Source organism: Pseudochaenichthys georgianus, chromosome 14, assembly GCF_902827115.2.
Source record: "Pseudochaenichthys georgianus chromosome 14, fPseGeo1.2, whole genome shotgun sequence".
Classification (NCBI taxonomy): Eukaryota; Metazoa; Chordata; class Actinopteri; order Perciformes; family Channichthyidae; genus Pseudochaenichthys; species Pseudochaenichthys georgianus.
This window is the reverse complement of record NC_047516.1, coordinates 27,456,168-27,479,169: the sequence shown is the minus strand read 5'-3', so window position 1 is coordinate 27,479,169 and position 23,002 is coordinate 27,456,168. Positions and strand designations below refer to the sequence as shown.

The 23,002-nt window shown below is 40.9% G+C and overlaps 1 protein-coding gene across 1 annotated transcript; it reads right to left on the bottom strand.

Moving 5' to 3' along the window:
- Nucleotides 1–7,160: 7,160 nt before the first annotated feature.
- Nucleotides 7,161–18,011, bottom strand: ca4a (carbonic anhydrase IV a). Its single transcript, XM_034098558.2, has 8 exons — nucleotides 17,888–18,011; nucleotides 14,174–14,218; nucleotides 13,260–13,424; nucleotides 13,039–13,184; nucleotides 10,514–10,606; nucleotides 10,357–10,423; nucleotides 10,102–10,265; nucleotides 7,161–9,375 (listed from the first exon to the last, which is right to left on the bottom strand). Exons 1-8 carry the CDS (start codon nucleotides 17,994–17,996, stop codon nucleotides 9,196–9,198), a joined length of 969 nt encoding a protein of 322 aa, XP_033954449.1. The 5' UTR covers nucleotides 17,997–18,011; the 3' UTR covers nucleotides 7,161–9,195.
- Nucleotides 18,012–23,002: the final 4,991 nt, after the last annotated feature.

The following is a 23,002-nucleotide window of genomic DNA, read 5'->3' as shown; positions in this document are numbered from 1 at the left end:
GGTGTCCTTGCTCACAGCAGTAATAGCACTCCCTGTTCTCAGCTGCTTTGGCGCTACCATGGGAAGGAGATTTTACCCTTCTGTCACTTGTCACAGGATCACGGCAAACTGGAAAAAAAAAACATTTTTGTGAGTTAACAAACTCATCTGCCAGTACCACGGCAGCAGCAAGTGACACAACTTTCTGCTCATTCAGATAGGTGACAATTTTCTTCAGGCAGTTGATTTTTAAACTCTTCCAAAAGAACGAGCTCACGGATATCCTCCCTGGACGTGGCTTTGCTAGCTTGACACCACCGATCAAAAAGGCCACCTTTTCCTCTCGCAAATTCCACGTAGGTCTGGTTGACACCCTTTTTACCATTCCTACATTTTTGTCTGTATGCCTCCGGTACTAATTCATACGCTCGAAGGACTGTGGTCTTAACAATTTCGTAAATCGAGGCTCTCCTCAACAGTCAGGGCATTGCAAAATTCCTGAGCTTTACCAACGAATTTGCAATGTAACAACAGAGGCCACACTCCTAGGCCACTGTAGCATACCAGCGATGCGTTCAAAGGCATTAAAGTATGTGTTTACCTCTGTTTCCCTGAACGGTGGGACTAATGTTATGTGCCTGCTCACATCAAAACTGTCATCATGGGGATTTGTGTGTGGTCTATGGGTAGGTGATGAACTGGAAGGTAGAGCAACTCCCCGCTCTATCTCCAGAGCTTTAACCCGTATATGCATGGCTTCCACCTCCAGCTCCTTGTGTCTCAGCTCTATCTCCCTGATGCGCAGAGTCAGCTGTAGCTCCTCTACCGACATCCCAGCTTGAGAAGGCAGGCCTTGGAGTGGGGTGGACAAACCTGCGAGATCATCCACTTCATGTGTGAACTTTCTCCTCAAACACACCCGTTTCGACTAGTTTTGCATACAACAGGTCTTTAAACTCCTGTTTTTTTGTTTTTGTAGGCACAAACACATCAAAGAACTGTGCAATTAACATTAAATCTGCTACTGTGCAGTTATCTAGTATCTCAATGGAAGGTTCCTGAGTAAACAATTGTAATTGACTCTCCATTATGAATTTCAACAGACAAACTGTCAACCAGAAACATAGAATGTACGAGAATAGGAAATGGCTATGCTTACCCGACCCGCTGACAAGAACAGAAAGACCGGACGGATGAGCCCCCAATTATGTTACGCCCAGACCTAGGGGAACCTAGGCGCAGCATAAAATACACTCTCCCCACTTTTCCCACTCCCAAGAACACGGACGCCAAAACAGAGAAAGCGTTTGGTAAATGTATTTACCCAAAATATTACACACCGGACTAGCAAAACCACAAAACAAAGAAAGCTTTTAACACAAAATCTTACCTATCAAATGAGAAAAATAAACGTACAAAAATCTTACCTCTAATGCAAAAAACGAATTATCCAGAAGGGAAAAAAAAGAAAGGGTTTTGCACTCCTAAGTAAAATAAATAAAGCGTGTCTAACAAAGACAGGTAAAGTAGCTTCTCTTTCTAAAGTTTCACAACAAGAAAAAAAGGACCGGTATCTTAATACGCAATTGTGTTGGGAGTAGGAGAAGTCAAGTCAGAGAGAGACCGAGGAACTGCACGGCTGCAGTTAAATATCCTCTCTTCTTCAGGTGGACCAATCAGCAGGTTGAAGGTAGCTAATCAGTTTAACGGGCACCACCTGTTGCTCACACACACAGACACAGGAGGGAAAAAATGTCCACACACATGACCTAACGACCCAGGGTCGTAACAATAGCTAGTGTGACAAGTTATGGATGAATGAGATCCCTCAGCACTATCAGATCAGATGTATACAATACAGCTACAGAAGCTACACAAATATGAACAGATTTGTTAAGTGTACCAAGCACTGTATAATAATGCGTAGGAGAAGAGAAAACTAGCCCACAGCAGTTCACAGACACTGTGTAGGATGTAACAACTTTATTTAAATATTATTATCTCTAAATGCTTATCCATCTACTGTATGTGTTGGACAATAAAACAGAGAGCTGGTTCCCTATAAGTTACCACTGGTGTGGTGAGGATTGGTGTCCACTTCCCAACTATATCAGTCACAGACTGCAAAAATGTCTTTAAAACGAGAAAAACCTGAAACATATTTTTTGATTGCAAAAGGATGCTTTATAGTTATTCTCTACTAACAGTGAACATGTTTTTTTAAGGGTAATCATTATTTAAAAAGGCATAAGGCAGGTAAAAATAAGGACAATTTATACTGGAAGTTCTTGTGGAAAACCCAAAGTTATATTTAATCACATTAGTTTGTACTAAACCAAACTACACACACAGCTCAAGGACATTTCCGCGTCCTGTCTCAAGTCCTCTCATCCTGCATCACTGGCTGGCAGTGTGGCCTTCCTTCAAAAATATAAATATTACTTTGCTTCTCCATCAAACATTTGTTTGCTTTGAACAGGGGAGGGTTGTGGGTATGTGTGAGTGCCAGGGATGGATGGTGGATGGGAGGTAGCTGGTGGGCAGTGGGGGATTGTCATGATGTACCGGCAGGCAGCAGCCTTTCACTGTCATTGAGGCTGGTCAGAATAACTCAGTGAAAAATCAATTAAATAAGTGGAAAATGAGAATGCCCGCTGCCTCCTCACGACGTCCGGCTGAACAGGGTCGTCAACAGCTTGGACAACGTTCTGGCACCAGTAGCAGGGCTGATGAATTGTATTTAAAATTATAGTAACATAACAGAATGTGCATCATCACATCCTCATCTGTGGATTTGGAAATTGTATTGGCAACATTTGCTAAGCATAGTCTTGAACAGGATATGAAAGCAGAGTTAAATATGGCAGGAAATCTGCCATAAATCTAGTTCAGCCAACATGTAGGGAACATTTTCAAAAGAAACATCTCCGCCTTCACTGGCCTGTACCCCCCAGAACAATGAAACCAAATGACACTGTTGTCAAAAATAGAACAATTTTACCATGTTTGTTTCAGGCCCTTTGTGAGCACTGGTTCTGAAGGTAACTTTGTTTTTAAAAGAGGGCAGTCTCTCTGCCCAGCCTTAACCTTCATCCTGTCGATTGACGCCACCACTGTCCAAGTGTCATAATGGAGTGTCCCTTTTTAACTTTTCAACTAAAGTGCAACAAAATCAACATTCTCAGAGTTACCTTTGTGCATATATCTTTATATCATTCCATTTAATATCCCTTCTTTTACTGTGTTTGCCCATAGGAGGACTTTTACTTGAGGTGATCTTAAAATCTATTTTCTATGACTATCAGAACATGTCTATTTCATATATCTATGGGCAGCATGTAAATCAAAAATATAATCCTATTTCTATTGTGCGGCAATACATATCAATATTTACACATAAACTGCTATCCTTTGTATGAGGATGAAGGAGACCACAAGAGAAGAGTCACACAGCTATGCCATAATGAGCACTGTAAGGTATGAAATACAGTATGTCATTACTCAAAATATTATGTTTATTTTTCCAAAAAAATACTTTCCATTTTATTTTCAGGTTTATGAAGCTGGGGAAACCATATAAATCAAGTTCACCTCAATTATGCTCTCATGTTCTCGAGTCTGACAGGCTCCACAAACACACGTGTGCACCTGCAAGCCTGTGCATTTATTTAAATGGGGCAGATCTTGCAGTTGAACATACACAGACTGAATGGTTGGATAAATGTACCTGTATCATATTAAAATGAACTGATACGGTGAAAATAATTGTCTTGTACATCACTAACACAGAAGTGTATGGTACACAATAATTGTGCTAGTGTGTTGGTCTCTTCATTGACATATTAAATATGTATTTATTGCAAAATCCCCTCTTTTTGTTGTTTGAGTGTTCCCTTTACACAAAAGAAAGGTAGAGGTAATAAACCTGAAGTATAATATATAATAAAAACACATATTTGACTTGACTTACAAAATTAGTTATATTTGTTTTGGTTGGATATTTAATATATTTTTTAAAGAATGAAAGGGGTGAATTTTGTTCACCATCACGAACACTAGAATCATGTTAGGAGAGGATTCCTTCAGGGCCAGGATGGACAGGAGGGAAGATTACAGCAACTACTAAATCTATGTCTGTACATACAGTACAGTCACATATGCATTGAGCCAGACTCCAAAAATCTGATCCTATCCTTCAAGTTCCTTTGAGAAAGGGGTGAGCCGATTGTGTTCACAATTAATGACAGAAATCCCCCTGACTGTAGAGGGGAATTCTTTTAATTGAATAGTATCCATGTATTAGTCTAGCATCAAACAGTCTTATCCCTCCATGAACTTTGAGCCAGACTAATCAAGATCACTTTCCCAATGCTGTTGCTCCAAAAGGGATTACATTGGTTAACCTCTCGCTTCAGCTGACTCTCGTCGGCCGGCCTCAGAGCCAGGTCTGTCTGCTTTACTGACTCCACTTTCATCGGGCCGCCTGCACAGCTCAGCTCATTGCATCTCAACCAGATACCATTGTGCTCCTGGAACACCTCAGTGGACCAGAGCGCTGAGCAGGATGCAAACGAGGCTCCCAGATTAAGACACCACAGTTCACTTTGAAGTTTTGTCCGTAATGACCTCTGACCTCCGCAGCAATTGAAACTCAAGTGTTGTTGAAAGGAAGAATGATGTTTTTGAAAAGGCTTTTTAAAACCGGTGATTTACCCATTGTCCTGCTCTGTGAGATCAAAAGGCTTTAAGTCGCTTCACATTCGTTCTCCGCACTGGATGTAAACCGGTCAGCCGCTGTGTATAGATGACTCCCATCTCCACTGATGGGAAATGTATGCTAATGGCTGTAACACTGTCTGTGCTGTGATAGCTCCTAAAAAAGATATTAGCAGTTGATGGTCCCCTGCTGCTTTGCTGCAGTTTCTCTTGAATGAAAGCCCTTGTGTGCTAAAGGACAAAGCAACATTCTGCTCATAGCCTATCTCGCCTGAGTTCAATTGAAGAGGAAATGAATGTTTGGCCCATGGTAGATTGCTTCCTCCAGCTTCCCTGTTGTTGGCTAGCTGCTGTGTGCTGCCACATGACGTGGCAGGAGAGGAGTCTTTCCTCACAGTTGGCTAACGTTAACATTATGACCGCCATTGCTGGCAGACACCTCTGTGAGATATATATCACTGGCAGCACAATAAGGTGAATCATTGAATTAGAGCAAAGTTAATTGGGCCACAGATATCCCTTGCTGACAGCTCGGCTCTTAAATGAGGTTAAAATGTTAACATAGGTTCAGGAGCATGGCCACGCCTAAAACTCCACCTCGATCCACGGCCACCCCTATTTATATCCGGCAAAACTTCCGGCAACTGCTCGTCTCCATCCTTTCAACCCACCCCCCCTCTCCTTTTCTACCCATACAGTTCCCCTTCCGACTCCCACCGAGCGATACATCCATCCATCCCTTCTTCCCTCCCTCCCTCCCCTCAACATCCCTACATCCTAAATCCCTCATCCCTGCATCCCTCATCCCTTCATCCCTCCATCCCTCATCCCTTCATCCCTCCATCCCTCATCCCTACATCCCTCATCCCTCAATCCCTTCATCCCTCATCCCTTCATCCCTCATCCCTACATCCCTCATCCCTCAATCCCTTCATCCCTCATCCCTTCATCCCTCATCCCTAATCCCTCATTCCTACATCCCTCATCCCTTCATCCCAACATCCTCTTCCCGTCACCATTCATATTTAAACGGTGCATGTTTAGATACTGTGTATACTAACACCTTAATTCCAGGTATCGTCTGGGGGGCCCGTAATCAGCCCACGCAGATCATGCCGGAGACGGAACCCCCACTCTGAGTCTCCCACTGCACGGACCATAGCTCATCCTCCCAGATCATCCCTTCACCCCCCTCATATCATTCACATGTTACTTCAATAAACGTACAAACATCACAGTGTTGTGGCGTGGTTCCTGCTAGTGAAACAAACATTTAGCCTCCATCAACAGACCGTTCATGATGCAAGAAGAAGGGACATCACAGAGCCATTTTCTCGTATGAACTTCAGACAATGTCCAGAGAAGAAGGTCAGCACATTGTCCAGAGTTTCCTTTCATATGTAGCACACAACAGGAGATTGGGCGTTTCAGAAGCCTTCCCACTTACAGGAAATGCTTTGGTAAGTTTAAGGAAGGGATTCAAATCATGTCAGGCTTGCAGTGCATGTGTGAAAGGGACTATAGAGAGCCACTAAAGGTGACGCTGTTTGTTTTTCTCTTGAACACATGGACAAAGAGCGGCCCAGTGACCTTTAACTGCAGCTGGATATCTAATGGGCTGCTGTGAGTGTTTCAGACAGGGTCACTTTCAATATGAGGATGCCTCTGGTTTCTACTGCGGAGAATGGTGCCCATTGTCCCGGAGAACCCAGGGACATGGGGCATTTCAAGGTAGATTTAGGAGTTAGCGATGTTGTATGGGTGCTTTCCTAGAAGCCTGACTAGCAGACCAAAGTAACCCTAATAGATATGAAGGATCCACCCGTTGATCACCGGTCTGTCCTGATGCTTAACTGGAGAAGCAATAGAGGCCCGGGCAGGGGAATGAAGGAGAAGCTTTCATTCAAGCGTTTGTCTGAACTCTGTCTTCGTGCGTGTCTCTGTGAAGGGCTGGTGTCTTCCTAAGCCTGCCCATCACAATAAGCCTTTTGATTGCTTAATGACTGTGAGAGAAAAGCAAAAGAAGGGGGTAGGGGATATAACTTGAAGGGGATAAAGTAAAAAAAAAACACCTGCAATCTATCTTAGAGGACAGTGTTGTTGTATAGAATTTACTGTGTTCTAAGCATAGATGATGCAACACTGTATTACTCACTATGTGTGCACTTGGGCCACAACAGCCTCTATAATATCAAAAACAAGTCAATTAGAAAAGGATTAAGGGATGGAGATCTGTGTGCCCTCAGACTCTCCTAACAGGCTGAAGGGGAATCAGACGGGAAAAGTGAGAAGCTTGTCTGTGTGTCTGAGCCCGCAGACACACGACAGAGCCAACAGAGTGTGTTCAGGTATCAGTTTTCACAGTGCGGAAGCAGAGATGCAGGGCTGACACTGAAGCTAAACACTGTTTTGATCACTGGTTCATATTGCTTGTATTGTGCGTGTGCAAGCAAAAGAGACTGTCATTAAAAAGGTATGTAAGTCTTTTATTGCTTTTGTTCAGTTGGAACACATTCTCCATAATATTCATGACACTTTTAAGCATTACAACCTGACAATCTCATACACTTTGACAGCATAAGTAAACTTGATTGGACAACTTGATGCTTCATATATGGGTTAGCATTCATATATCAACATTGAAATACATAAATAACGATAACTGTGCATCTCATATCAATATACACATTCAATACATAAATACATATTGTGTACAATGACACAGCATAGAAAGACAACTTGATTCCTTATGAAACAATGGAAAATATACAGATTCCTTGCTTGATCCTCTCATAAATACTTGCTCTCAGATCTCTTACTATAGAATACATAACATGTCCTCCTTAATAAATGAGTGAGAACTCAGTGTGGTGTCATTCACAGTCGATAACATTCAGTGCATCTGAGACCCTGTAATACAAGCCATGAACGCAGTCACATGTTCGTTAAAATAAGCTCACTGAACTTCATGGGTCAAACATGGGAAATGAAGTGCCTGAGTGTGTATGAATTTGGAAAGCACAGTTTTGTGTGTGTGCCGCTTAACTCAAGCAGCCATGTTCACGCTGCTCACTAACTGGAACATCAAGACATGCAGGGTCATGCAAGTGTTCGAGATGTATATACAAATAATGATTTTATTTTTAATGTGCAGGTTGATAACTGTTTCCTCGTGCCACAGATGATCTTCTCTTCTCCCTGACACCAGGCTGGCCCTACCTTGATTAGCATAAACATTAGCCTCTCTGCAGCTTCATCTTTGTCCCAGGTGTTTGTAAGGCCCTGTTCACACCTGGCGTTTACATGCAGTATTTGGTGATCCCATCACAATTGATCAACTCTAAGTACAGGGTTGACTACTCCCAAGATGCATTGCATTGCACTCAGTAAAGCAAGGTTAATTATCACAACTTTTAAAGTCGTACTGTTCACTCTGCAAAACCTTCTTTCTAATAATCGGGAGGCTTACAGTTGTTGTTCTCATACTAGAAGATTAATTGCTGACAAGGGGTCAAATATTTCAAGATCTTTGACTAGGAGGAATGTCCAATGAGTATTGATTTCAAAAGTAAAAATGTTCTACAAAAACACACGGGAGAAATTACGTTATACGTACCATGCGTGTATCATGCTGCTTGACGTTGTTGTTGGTATGAACTGACGCATTGGATCTTTCCACGTGTGATCAGATCACTTGATGCGCATGTGAATGCCAGGTGTTAACATGGCTTCTGACGTATATAGGTAAAAGACTGCAGCTCTGCGCCTGACACTGCATTCCCATGAAGAAATGCAAGACCTCACACCCCTTAACCTCCCTCTTTTCCCAGACTAACTGCTGACTGAGTGGCTGCACGGGTTCACCTGCTGGCCTCGGCGTGCCCGCCTGGACTTTGAAAGAGAAGCCAATCTGCTGACTCCTTTGACCGCTGGCTTTGAAATGGAGCGTGTTTATTTGACTCAGTTCTGCTATTAATAGCTCTGTGCCGTTCACACGCACCATTGAGAACTGCAAATCACGTGCGGGTCGTGAGGCTGACATTGGCAGAAACATTGGCCACTGGCACTAACATAAAGCAGAGGCTAAATGTACCTGGCATTGGACAAGGAGTGTGCGGTCTAAAGTGTGCGAGTGTTTGCTGGTGTAGGATGACACTGTGTAAAATGAGTGCATGACTCAGGGATCTGATGTTACGTTTGAATTCAGTTTGAGTGCTTGGTAACCTGCTTTATGGCACATTCACAATGCTGAAATGAGACTTTGCTATGCATGCATGAATGCTGATCGAACCCTTACAGCACCATTCGTAAGACGTTCCTGAAACGCCTCGGTCATTTGTGTTGTAAGAGGGGAACACTGTAAGTCCTGCCTGCACTACGACGTGGTCTATCATCTTCGCTACCATGCGATGAGGATGTTACAAACCGGGGTTCAGCTGAGGAGTGATACAGAACTAATTTTGTTCATGGATGTCGCAGTGCAGCACGGAATGCTTCACTTTAGTTGGGTTGGGATAGTCCCAAGGCCATGGCGATGGTGGCCATCAGGAGGGCGGAGCTGGCCAGGATCACTGCACCTCCCGACCGGAACACCTGCCGACCGTTCAGGGGCTGGACCGGCCTGAAGGTCTCTATCATCGAGTTTCCATCTTGAAACTTGAGCTCAGAGAACACCTGCAACTGGAGGAAGATAGAAGATGGACACAACGGGTCTAAATGTCAGTACAATATTGTATTTCTTGTACTTTCTTTGTGTATTTCCATTTAACAATGCTTTATACCTTTCACTCTTCTACAGAGGGAAACATTACTCTTTACTCAATGATCTTTATCTGATAGCTTTGATTACAAAAAATTATAAAAGAGGTTTTATGAATGGTTATGAAATACCACACATTGCTGACCAGTGGTTCCCCAACTGCTTACAAAAGAGCAGTGTCTTGTTGGGGCCCCTTGTCACATTTTAGATGTCTATGAGGTCCACCAAATTCTATCACATTCCACCTTTTAATTCTCCAACAGGGAGATGCACAATGAGGTAAAAAAAACAGTATTCCACTAAAAAAGTTATAGGAACCTAGCAAAAGCTCAAGCAGAGGTTCTCTTTTTTTTCAGGACAAGGACAAGGTGATTATATACTGGGACCCTGGCATATTTTAATCTAGCCTATTCATTATACTTCAATTATTACATGGTCATTATGAAAAGGAACACAGTAGAAATGTTTAGTTAGATATCGGGAATGTTTTAACGGTCTCCTACATGCAAAATCAGTTTGGTATTTTGAGCAAAACACTTCATAGACATGTTTTTTAATATATATTATATATCTGAGACCAATATGCCTAAAAATAGTATAATAGGAGACCTTTAAGCAAGTTTGCAGATTGAAGTCTTAATGCTAACCTGTTCCATGCTTAGAGGGATGGGACTCTCAAACAAGGTCCAAATCACAGCCTCAGTGCAGCCTGGAGTGGTCAGAGAGCCCTTGTAGCGGTAGTAGCTGGTCAGATTCTGCTCAGCTGGGATGAGTTGTGCCAGGGAGATGGGAAGCAGAGAAGTGTTGCCATCTGAAAACAGAAAAGCCACAGATAAATTGTTGGCATCACTGCTGAACAGCCAGCATTCTTTACTTGCTTATAATTGAACTTAACAACTTACTTGCATTTTTGATGCTTCGTAGGGCATTGATGATGGGTTCATACTTTCCGTTTGCCCTATTCGACTTCTGAAAATATAAATTCACATTTCAGCACTGTGTCATCCTAACATAGTAAAAACAGATTGATCTCAAGGATACAGGATTTAAAATGGTTACCTCGTAGAAGAACCCAAGGACTGCAACTCCCTCTGGGTCTGAAAGGGCTGTTGTCAGATCAGAGTAATGGTGCTTCATGTGCACAATGTGCAGCTGCGGAGACACAATTGCTGATGTTACCACTTTCAAACAAAGTCATGTTTAACAGTGTGTGTAAAATGTGTGCCTCTCCCAACATTTTTGGTTAGGTTTTTAAGTTTGTTTGCAGAATTACAGAAAAACATCTAGACCTATTTCATAAAAAACTTGGTGGAAGGATGTTGTATAGGTCAAAGAATAACATAACGTTTTCGAGTGGATCCCAATTCCATCTCTCATACATATATTATATTCGACTTTTTTTCATGCTCTCTCTAAGTGCCTTTTTAGTTTGTTGAGTAGATTCCATGCTTTAAGAATTGAACACTTGACATATCAGTTCAACTGAATCAGTTTTCTATCTAAATGTGAGAGAAGGCACAATCGGTAATTTTGACCATTTAAATATTAAAGATCTCCTATCATTATATCAGATATATAAAAATTAATGCTGTCAAAATTATCGCGTTAACGGCGGTAATTAATTTTTTTAATTAATTGCGTTAAAATATTTAACGCATTTAACGCATGTGCAGAATGGCCCGCCCCATACATCCCACCAGTGGCAGCACCAGGGTATGGCTGGGGTAGGCTACACCCATACCAAGAAATGGCTTAGCCCCACCATGAACAATGATGTTAAAGTAAGCAAAATAAAGTCCGCCAACTCGCGCGGAGTAAATTGCACAGACAGCAGTTAGTAAGATTGATTTCAGTAGCCACTTGTCTGGAAATACCGAAGACTAGAAACGGTTCTGAAAACTTTTGTCAAGTAGTGATCGTCTTCTCAATAGAACATCTTTGATAATGTCTTCTGGCCCATCAGAATCACGATAACGGCGTGGTGTTGTTGCAGGAAGTCCCGACGGAGAATACTTTTGCTGTAGTACATCTCTATACATCGATACAACATTACGTGTTGATTTCTATCAACACGTAATGAAATAAGACCCCACGGTTTGATGATTGATAGGTGTGTGGGCTGTCTTTAATTTTGAAACAAAGAACAATGTTATAATAAACATATACTGTATGTTAAATGGATATATCCGCCTTCTTTCATTTATCTTTCCATTCCCACAACAATATACATAAAGAAATGGCATATTTTGGACATAGTTCGAATGGTGATTAATCATGATTAATTAATTTTTAAGCTGTGATTAATCTGATTCAAATTTGTAATCATTTGACAGCCCTAAAAAAATATATAAAAAAACATATCTATAATGTGTTTTGCTAAAAAATACCTAACACCTCAAAATACCTGATAGCCCTCTATTTCAGCCCTGTTAGAGAATGGCTGATTCTCTGCTGGCACCGCCCCCTTTTGAGCAGCAGGCACACTGTAAGTTAATGCTCTGCTAAGATGCAGCTAAATGCATGCCGTGATTAAACGCCATATCATGTCCAAACCACTTCAAGGATTATTTCTGAAACAGTATGCCAAATGCTTATTGTCTTGCGGGTTTACCACAAGGTGAGTTCCTTTTTTTATTTCCTGCTTTTTTTTACACATACTCTCTCCAGTACAGGTTAGCTGTGAGTGTTAGCAATGCTTGCTAATGTAAACCAAGACCATATGTCCAAAACACGTCGACGTTTCTGATAGGGCCGTGGGTGTAAAGCCAGCCCACATTTCCGATATTAGGTCATATTGGAGGCAAATCTGGATCAGCTCCATTGTACCCCCGTTTTTAGAGATGTGGGTACGGAGTAAAAGAGAGAGGCACTTTGTGAGTTCCCTGGCACACCGGGGACACATATTTATGTATAAAAGACATCAAAAAGTGCATGTTGTATGATAGGACACCTTTAAGTCTGGTGATAATATTTATTCTCAACAAATGACTTGAAGACCAAAGCTATTGTACAAACATGCCTGTTTATCCAAAGCCTGAAATATCTCATTCATCTATGCCAGCGAGCTCTGTTTCAATAATCAGTGATCCACATCATAACACTGGGTGACACGTTCCTTCAGCATGAGTCAACCCTTTATACACATTTCTGCTGCTATAAATACTCACTAAATCGCTGAATCTATGGCAGAAAATTGCTCCAAACAAAAAACGACTCAAGCCTTTGTAAAAAAACTAAAACTAAAGCAATATATCTGTGCCCTCTTTTTAAATATGAATGTATTGAGTAGGAATGAATGGGCTTGAGGCTGGGAGCCACAGTCAGGTAGGGAAGTCAGCATTGAAAGGTGGACTAATGCACTCATTTTCTTTTGTGAGAAACATATAGAATTTACAGTATATTCACATATGAAATGTTTAATCCATACAGATAAGAGATAAGATGGTACTTTATTGATCACAATTTGGGAATTTGTTTGTGTAGCAGTATAAAAAGACAAGGCATTGTACAATAAAAACAGGAACAGAGACCTGATCCTTAACCTTCACTAAAGACAAGCTGTGTGTGTTTTAAGGTTAATATACCTCCATGGGATACTGCTCTCCATCGATGGTGTGTTCGGAGCCAGGGCCCCCGTTGTTGCCCCAGTGCAGGTGGAACTGCACCGCCTTGTAGCTGGTTGGCAGGCCTCCGCCTGAGACGGTGCTCAGGTGAGGAACTCCCACCTGAACTGTAGAAGACAAACACCAAAAGTCACATAACAGCTCATCTGCATTGAAGGCTATCTGATGGAACATATGCTCACCTGAGTGGCCGTTGTTCTTGATCGTGCCTTTGAAGATCTGCTGGTAGTTATCAAACTTGAAAGGAGTCAGTCTCTCATCCTTTAAAGTCTTTCTGGTGACGATGTTGATGGGCGACTGTTGTTTTCCATCACAGTTGCTGTTCGCGTGATTCCACTTCTTTGGGCCTAAAACAAGAAAAATACAAATTTAAAGGGACATTCAACCCTAAAATCAAAACAGATAATTTTCTTCTGACTTGTAGTCTAAATGTGATTTGCCAAGTATTGGAGATAATGGTACGAGTTGGCAAGAGCCTTTCACCCATATAGGATAGAGTTCCTTCTGGTTGGTTTTGCGATAGAAGGAAAAAGGTTTTTGTCACCAAGCACCACAAGTTCAGTCACTTTATATCACATAAAGCGATCATGACTTCTGGAAAGACCCATTGTTCCTGAGATTCTTTAATTACTTTTTTGGAGCACAACATGTTGAGTGCCATCTCAGGGACTGTAAATCCTCAACCACCAAATGTATTATTGGAGTACCACATGGATCAGTCCATAGTCTTCTCCATTTTCCCTTTAGATTAAATATTTCAATTACAAAATAGCAATTTTCAATCTTTTTTCAATTGCAAACAACAGCATATTCCATGTTTTTTTGCATCATCATAACATAACTGTAACTCTATAAGTATTGCAAGTCAGTACAACTCCAAACATCAGCCAAATCAGGGTTATTTTCTCAAAGTGTTTTATTCTGTGCTGCATTTTTTATATATTTCATTTAAATGTTACATTACAATTTTTTTTGCACTTGTGGTTGCTTTATCTCCTGTGTGAACTACTTTGTAATTAGCTTTTAAAACCACTATATAAATAACGTTTTATCATAATCAAACAATGTTTCACTTATCCTATTTAAAAAATCTTACCATTGCAAGGATGATCACAGCTGAACTGCGACTGATAGCACCAATCTGAAACACAGAAAATGGGTAATTGTTGAAATGTCACAGCAAAAAGTGACACTTGTATGACTTAATATTGTAAGTAAATCATATAAGCACACACACACACACACACACACACACACACACACACACACACACACACACACACACACACACACACACACACACACACACACACACACACACACACACACACACACACACACACACACACACACACACACACGCACACACACACACACGCACACATACACGCACACACGCACGCACGCACGCACGCACGCTACACATACACATACACGTACACATACACAGTATCAGTCAGCCTGCAGTGATAACCTCTGTGTGACACAAGCAAGCCTGAGTGAGCCTATTGTGATGAGACACTGTCCCGCTGGGTTGCCATGTGTATTTACAAATGTGACCTTATATTTATAGTGGATTTGTTCATCTTACTGCAAACAGTGGATTGTTCTCATGTTGCTTTAAGTAAGCGGTTTTTACCGGCCATACAAAACCCCCTATACAAAGGAATTGTCTTCCTATACACAAGAAATAGCTGTCTGTGCTTTATCTTTTCGTGCTATCAAAATAAACACCCATTGTCACATGTTTGTCTCGAGGTTTATTAATATTTAACAATTGGTTTGCATGATTCCACCCCGTACTCTGAAACAAATATCTGCATCTATCTAAGAAATCAAATATTTATAAAAAAACATACATGCCATTGAAAAATACGAGCAAAGTCCCCCGCTCTTTTATTGGTGTGAGGACTTCTCCCCATTTGTGTGAAGGAAGTCTCTGTTTTGTTTCTTGGTTGGTTAGCTGTTACCTCCTGTTCTGGCGTGATAATGCCTACTGAATATAAATACAGCAGGGGGGCCAACATTCACATTGTATTCACTGGTGCCAACACTCAAGGTACTGGTGGCCGGGCATAAAGAGATGCAAATGTTTTCGATGTATTTGTATATTGTTGTTATTTTTGAGGGATTTGCAAACAAACAACTGAAGATGAATCTTATAATTCTAAATCCTAAAATCAGAGGTCTCTTATTAGTACAAATCTGACCTATTTATACTTTATTCGGCTAATCATTTTTATACTACTTTACAACATTCAAGTATTTGACAGCTTTAGTTACTATTTCCTCTGGATAATCAGACATACAATACACAATATACAAAAATGTGATTACTAGCTGCAACATTTAAGTGATTAAACCATCAATGAGTAAATAACTAAAAACCCAACAATAAAATACTTATGATATATATATTTAATGTGTTCCTATCCATGGTACTTTAAGTTTTGGTTGATGCAAAGCAATGTGTATACTAAAGTAATACTTTTATTCATGCTCTGTAAATCATACTAATACATAATGTACATCTGATAACTGTGATAGTGTGACAGTATATATATATATATATATATATATATTGTTTTATCATGTAGGGGTATTCTAATTTACTTTATGTCTATTCCACTTCATTTCAGTGGGAAATTATTGTACAATGTACTCCAATGCATTTATTTGGCTGCTAAATTCACTGGTTACTTAACCAATGAGTACATTAATATACAAAACACAGCTCATAAAAAATAAAGTATACTGCTATAGATTCAACTAACTGTCATTATACTGTCAAGTATTTTAATATAGTTTAATCTCTAACAACAACTACAGGACAGAAATAATAATAGTTTAATAGTATACCACAACCTGGAGCTTTACTTCCAATACTTTATACAAACCTTGCTAACATAATTCAAACTAATATATTATAGGCCGAATATAACGTTTTCAACTCGATATGTATGGTCTGTTTTACTTAAACAATGAAACGGAACACTTCCTCCATCACTGTCTGTGAGTAGAAATATCTATTTTTACGACTTGCTGTAGCGCGTATTTCTCTCAGCCAATCAGATTTCTGTCCGCACAATTCTTGACCAATAAGTGCCGGGCTTTGATCTCCGTGAGCCGTAGCGCAAACGAACAATATGAATGTGTTTCAATGAATCTGAGATCTCTGCCAAGAGAGCAAAGTGAGGAAACTGTGAAGAAGAAAACAAAAGGCATTGCAAGGAAAACCAATATAGGCCACGTGTGCGCGGCGGAGACAGACGGAGGTTTTAATGCCATTGTGTCGCGCGAGCTACACTGTGCGCTGTGGAGGCGGCATACAAAAAAGGGAGAGATTGAAACCCTTTGCCAGTCCTTTGTGTGCCAAAACGGCTCTCCAACTTCGAGATGAGAGGGGTATAGGGTTCCCACATGAGGACTGGTTTACACTCGGTCTTTCTTTTGCCAATGCAATCACAAAAAACGGCATGGATTGTTTGAAAATGTTTCCTTTTTACCCCCAAAACTCAGAAGCCTCTCTAAAAAACACTGCAGCATTAGGCATAGCTCAGTCAAGGCGCTGCAGTTTGGAGGCGCAGCGATGCTCCTCCTCAACACTGCATGATGAGCGCACATCGAGTAATAGTGTCAACTGGAGCTTTTCCAAAAAAAAAATACTGCCAAAATAGTTGACATTGTTTTGCGTCACATAGGTGTGTTTTTGTTTACATAATGTGTCTTGGGCTGACAGCAAGATAATTTACTACACCTAATTTGATCATATTATTGAAAAGACGCACGGGAAAGCCTGTGACATTTTCTTCCAAGTGTGCGCATTAGTTAATGACTAATAATTAATCGCACCAACAACGACCAAAGAGCTTCGTCACTTACTCAGCCGCCAGTCATTACTTACTCATAATTTACTCTATTCGTGTTGGTTCCTAACCTCTGGGCTTTTCTGTCTAATTAACAAGTCACAATCCCCCGCTGTGAATGTGGAGACATTGGCGGAGAGCAGCTCGGCGCGTCTCTCTGCGGCAGCGAGGACCCAAATGTCTGCCATTGGCTCAGTGTGCAGAAGAGCAGGTGCACGAGAGGGAGAGATAGGGAGAGATAGGGAGAGATAGGGAGAGAGAGGGAGAGAGAGGGAGAGAGGGAGCGAGAGGGAGAGAGAGGGAGAGAGACCTGTGTCGGGACTGAGAGAGTCTGAGCAGCTCGGTCGGGTCTGCCTGCTTTTGCTTTTGGCTCAGCTGATCCAGGATCCCTGTATCCTCTCGTCTCCTTGAACATGGAACTTAGACGGATAGGTTGCAGATGAGCGCGTCGCGCACAGATCAGTGGGATGGACAGGACAGGACAGGGCAGGTGTGTGCGTGCGTCACGAAGGCGGTTTTTGAGCTGCTGATCTTTGGTTAACGATTTTTTGTTGGCAGATCATCTCTCTCAATGTTTTTTCGGATTTCTGTCATTGCATCTTGGGATTCCGCAATAAATCAACTTTCTAATTGAACAAAGTGCCTAGCACGGTTGAAAACAACTGGTAAAAAGCAACTTCACCTGCTGTTGTCATTGCTCTGATGTGTTGCGCAAAATCAAATAGCGTGTTAACTCGGATATAAATCATGTATCCCCTTGCATGTTTTGATGTAAAACAACATCACAGATTTTGATCAAAATGATAAGAAACATGACAAAAAATTCGGCAGAAGAAATGCTTGTATTAAAAGATAAATTACTCACATTAATTAACCAACAACATTGAACATTTTTGTAGGAGAGGAATAAAGACATATTTCCCAGCTCTGGATGAGGCACTCACCTGCTCCTGAGCAGACGGTCCAGCAGGATGCCAGCAGAGCGGGCAGGATCAGTTGCTGCATGTTGGAGGCAAGGAAACACAATGACTGTTTGTTCCAATGTGATCGCATTCTTGCAGGGGGTCTTATACTTATCTATCACCATACCCCGACAGGAAAATAAAGAGTGGCCCCTCCCTCTTCGGGCATCGCCTCTAATAAAGCTCTCCGCTGATAAGAGGGGGGCCCAATGCTCCCGGTGTACAGGAGCCACATCTAATAATGCAATCATTGCTGTCATGGTGTTGATGGAAACCCTTCCTGTGAGAGGGCGGTGTTGGGGTCTGATAGTGTTAATCATTAATGCAGCCTGAGGCTCCACAGGTGGCAAGGTGGTCCTCAGAGAGACAGAGTGTGATATCCTTATAGGAGGATTGAGCCCCCTCCTCTTGTTCCTTCACATTAAAGGTTAGAGTCCTTCTGTTTCACACTGGCACAATGCTTTATGAGATTAGCATATTTTACCAGCTTGTTTTAATGTTTAAAGTAGCACATGACACCTTTGACAGCAATTATGTCTTTCATTGAACATTTGTTGTGGTTTTATTTGAATTGTAAAGCATTATTTTCAAAGCCACCTCCATTCTTCTTTTTAAAACAAATATAATGTCAAAGACAAGGAAAGTACACTCTCGAAAAAAAAGAAAATATATAATAATAGCATTCATTATTTTCGCAAAAAAAAGTATTATCAGAAACAAAAGTACTTTTTACAGAATGGTCCCTGTTGGGAACATACTAAATGTTCCAATGTCAGAGCACATGATAACAAAGGCCCTATAGCTGTGTACGCAACAGGATGTATGATTATCTAGAAGAGCAATGAGCTGACAACCATTAACATGATGATTCAGCCTCTATGGAGGTAGACATATGCACAGCAGACACGTGCACAGACATCAAAGTGGGCTTGCACTTTTCTTCCTCCAGAGAAAGTGCCCTTTTTTAAATAAATGAATATATATCTAGCCTACTGCTGTTTGAGCACAGTTTCCCTTTCCAAAAATATATTGATTGAATACAAAATAAAAATATCAGGTCGGGAGATTAGACTGTGAAGTTCCGAGGCTCTCTCTACCCTCCCTCCGTCCACGTCTCGCGCACAGCGGTGCGGACATCGGCAGTCACTTCAGACAGACAGGTAGCAGCATCTTCCACTTTACTGTCCCATGTGCCGGCTTTTCTTGGCTTGTTTGAAGATGAGTGGTGATGACATGATTAAGCTGCATGTGCCTCGAGTTTACAGCTAATTAGCCAAAACACAAAAACAAATATAGGCTATTAACTATAGGTATAGCTAATGGATAAGTTAGCTCAATTACGGTTCTAAGGCAATTTATCATGGGCATACAGGCTAATGTAGCATACTGTACTTAAGGGGAGACACTACATGTGAATACAGTAGAATGTGTATCTAATAACGTCATCACAATCGCCATATTGATATGCAAATTAGGCGTACACTGGTAATAAACTACTATCTTATCTCTTATCTTAATTAAAATGCGCTAATTTGCATGCAGTTACCAAGGCATTGCAGGTTAAAAGGATAACACTTCCTGAAGTTTTCTTTCCATTAGAGTGAAAGAAAACATGGAAGCAAAACAGACCAAAATAACAAAATGTAGCTATACAAGTAGCTATGAAAAACGATATTTTTGCCTGTAATGTCCTTAAACAGTAACTTCATAATTTTGATTGTTGGCTTCTCATTTAATAACTATTAATTGTACTAGTTTGTTGTCTGCTCTTGTGCGTAGTGAATAGAAGACCATTGTCTCTGTGTTAACTGATTATTTTGTAGAATTCTGTTGAGTATTAAACAATTGCGTGAGTGTGAGGGTATTAAAAATAAATTGGTCAGTAAGTCAGAGATGTGAAACTATATTTCACCTTTTGTTTTAAAACATTATTTTATAAATGATTATGGGAAGTGCCTTTTCCCCACTTGAGCACCCGCCCCAAAAATGTCTGCGCACTTCCCTGATGAACAGCATGATCATGTCTTACGTGAGCCTAATCAAAACAAAACAATACTGCCTTGAACCGGTATTCCTGCATCCTGTGACTGTGTAACTCCCTCTAATAGACAGTAAGCATGTGAAGGACACTGTTCGGAAACTATTCGTACCAAATGCTCTGTGATTATGCTTCCATTCTTGCAAGGATAATAAAGAAATGTTTCCTGATATTGAAGCTCAAGCCGTTGACGAGTGATATTTATCTAAGACATGAGTTCAGTGTTGTATTATACTCTTATTGGATTAATATAATTATATATTTGCATACTGTGCGATTTAGGAAGTTATAGTTTTAGCAGGAGTGTAGTGTTTTTGCATATTGGAAAACTTTTAAATGAAGTTTAAAAGGAAATGTATTGTGTTATTAATATATTAAATGCATCTTGAGCATATGTGATTTCAACCCCTGTATTTTACAAAACTTGTCAAAACTTCTAAGAAAACGTTGGATGTACAATACAATAAAAAATAAAGTTTGTGGTTTGTAATAAATAGACTGAAGAGAGTAAGATTGTAAACAAATCACACACACACACACACACACACACACACACACACACACACACACACACACACACACACACACACACACACACACACACACACACACACACACACACACACACACACACACACACACACACAAAAGATGATATCAGGTGGAATCTTAAAAAGCTTGACCTTGTCCATGAACTTGCCTGGTCAGTGCAACGCTTTGCACAACTTTTTTTTAAATCTCAGCATCTCTTTTCAACTTTTTCACAAACAAGTTTAAAGCTGTCACCTTTTTTTAATTCACTGGATGGAAACTTAGAGTAGGCTACCCCAAGTTTACATTATTGATCATGCTGAGTGAGTAAGGGACATTGAAGTTCCTCCTAAAAATGAATCAGTGTGTGTGTGCGTGCGCGCGTGTGTGTGTAACACTTTCCCAGTGATCTCCTCTCACTTGCTTGTTTTCAGGAGAGCACCTGACATTACTCTGATTCATAGGAACCTAACTGCCTTTGTCAGAGAAAAGGGAGAACTTAAGAAATGATTAGCAGTAAAATAATGTAGAGACGTGTTCCTTAGCTGAGCTGCGGTGCTGCTCTCCTTGCAGAACAAGGACAGCCTTCCATGACCCATGATAATGAAGCTCCATCTGGTGGTAAAATGGAGGATGCGCAATGCCACTGGGTTTTTCATTATTTTGTTTCCCAGTGCTGGTAAAAGAATAGGGGTAGGGTTAGGGTTAGGGTAATGTTGTGAATCGAGTGGCCCATGGTGGTGGTGGGGTTATGGTATGGTTAGGCGTATGTTATGGACGACGAACACAGGCCACTTGATTCACAACATTACCCTAACCCTAACCCTACCCCTACCCCTACCCCTCGCACCAGATACTGGCTGGTTTTCGGACCCCCCCAGACCCCCCCAATAAAGCAAAAATGCACGTTTCAGAGTGGCCTTTTATTGTGGCCAGCCTATGGCACACCTGTGCAATAATCATGCTGTCTAATCAGCATCTTGATATGCCACACCTGTGAGGTGGGATGGATTATCTCGGCAAAGGAGAAGTGCTCACTATCACAGATTTTTTCAGATTTGTGAACAATATTTGAGGGAAATGGTTATTTTGTGTATATAGAAAATGTTTTAGATCTTTGAGTTCATCTCATGAAAAATGGGAGCAAAAACAAAAGTGTTGCGTTTATATTTTTGTTCAGTGTACTATGTAGTTCTTTGAATATTTTCGACATTTACTATGTCGTTTTTTAAAATATCTTCGACACACAGTACCAGTCAAAAGTTTGGACACACCTTCTCATACAATGGTTTTAGTTTTTTTTTCTACTTTGTAGATTAATACAGAAGAAATGAAAACTATGAAAGAACACATATGGAATTATGTAGTTCACAAAAAAGTGTTAAAAAAATCCAGAATATGATTTTTTTTTTAGATTCTTCAAAGTAGCCCCCTTTTGCCTTGATGACAGCTTTGCACACTCATGGCTTCTCTCAGTCAGCGTCATGAGGTCGTCACCTGGAATGGTTTTCAATTAACACGTGTGACTTGTCAAGAGTCCATTTGTGGAATTACTTGCCTTCTTAATGTGTTTGAGACCATCAGTTGTGTTGTGCAGAGGTTGGTGCACAGTGGAAAGCCCTATTTGTCTACTGTTGTAATCCATATTATGGCAAGAACCACTCAACTCAGTAAAGAGAAACGACCGTCCATCATTACTTTAAGAAATGAAGGCCAGTCGATCCGTAAAATGTCAAGAACTGAATGTATCCTCAAGTGCAGTCGCAAAAACCTTCGAGAGCTTTGATGAAACTGGCTCTCATGAGGACCCCCCCCCCCCCGGGAAAGGAAGAGCAAGAGACACCTCTGCTGCAGAGGATAAATACATCAGCCTCAGAAAACGCAAATTAAAGCACCTCAGATTAGAGCCCACATAAATGATCACAGAGCTCAAATAGCAGACAATCTCAACATACACTGTTCAGAGGAGACTGCATGGTCCAATTGCTCCAAATATCCACTACTGAGGATGAACAACAAGAAGAAGAGAATTGTTTGGGCCAAGAAACACAAGGAGTGGACATAAGACAGTGGAAATCTGTACTTTGGTCTGATGAGTCCAAATTTGAGATTTTAGGTTGCAACCGCTGTGTCTTTGTGAGATGCAGAGAAGGGGAGTGGATGGTTTCTGCATGTGTGGTTCCACCATGAAGTCTGGAGGAGGAAGTGTGATGGTGTGGGGGGGGGGGGGTTTCAAGGCACACTTAACCAGCATGGCTACCATAGCATTCTGCAGTGGCCAGCAAAATATAAATCATATTCTGGATGTTTTTAACACTTTTGTATTTACTAGATCTTATTATCTTATCTTATCTCGTTTACAAAACTATAAAATAAATAACACATTAGTACGGAGCCGTGGAGGGTTCATATAGAGAAATATAAATAAAACGAGGCCACGTTTTATTAATTCGTGCGCACGATATACTTTCTCGTTCGCACAAGATTTTTTATCTTTCTTTCTTTGGTTAGACACATCGAACTGCCCG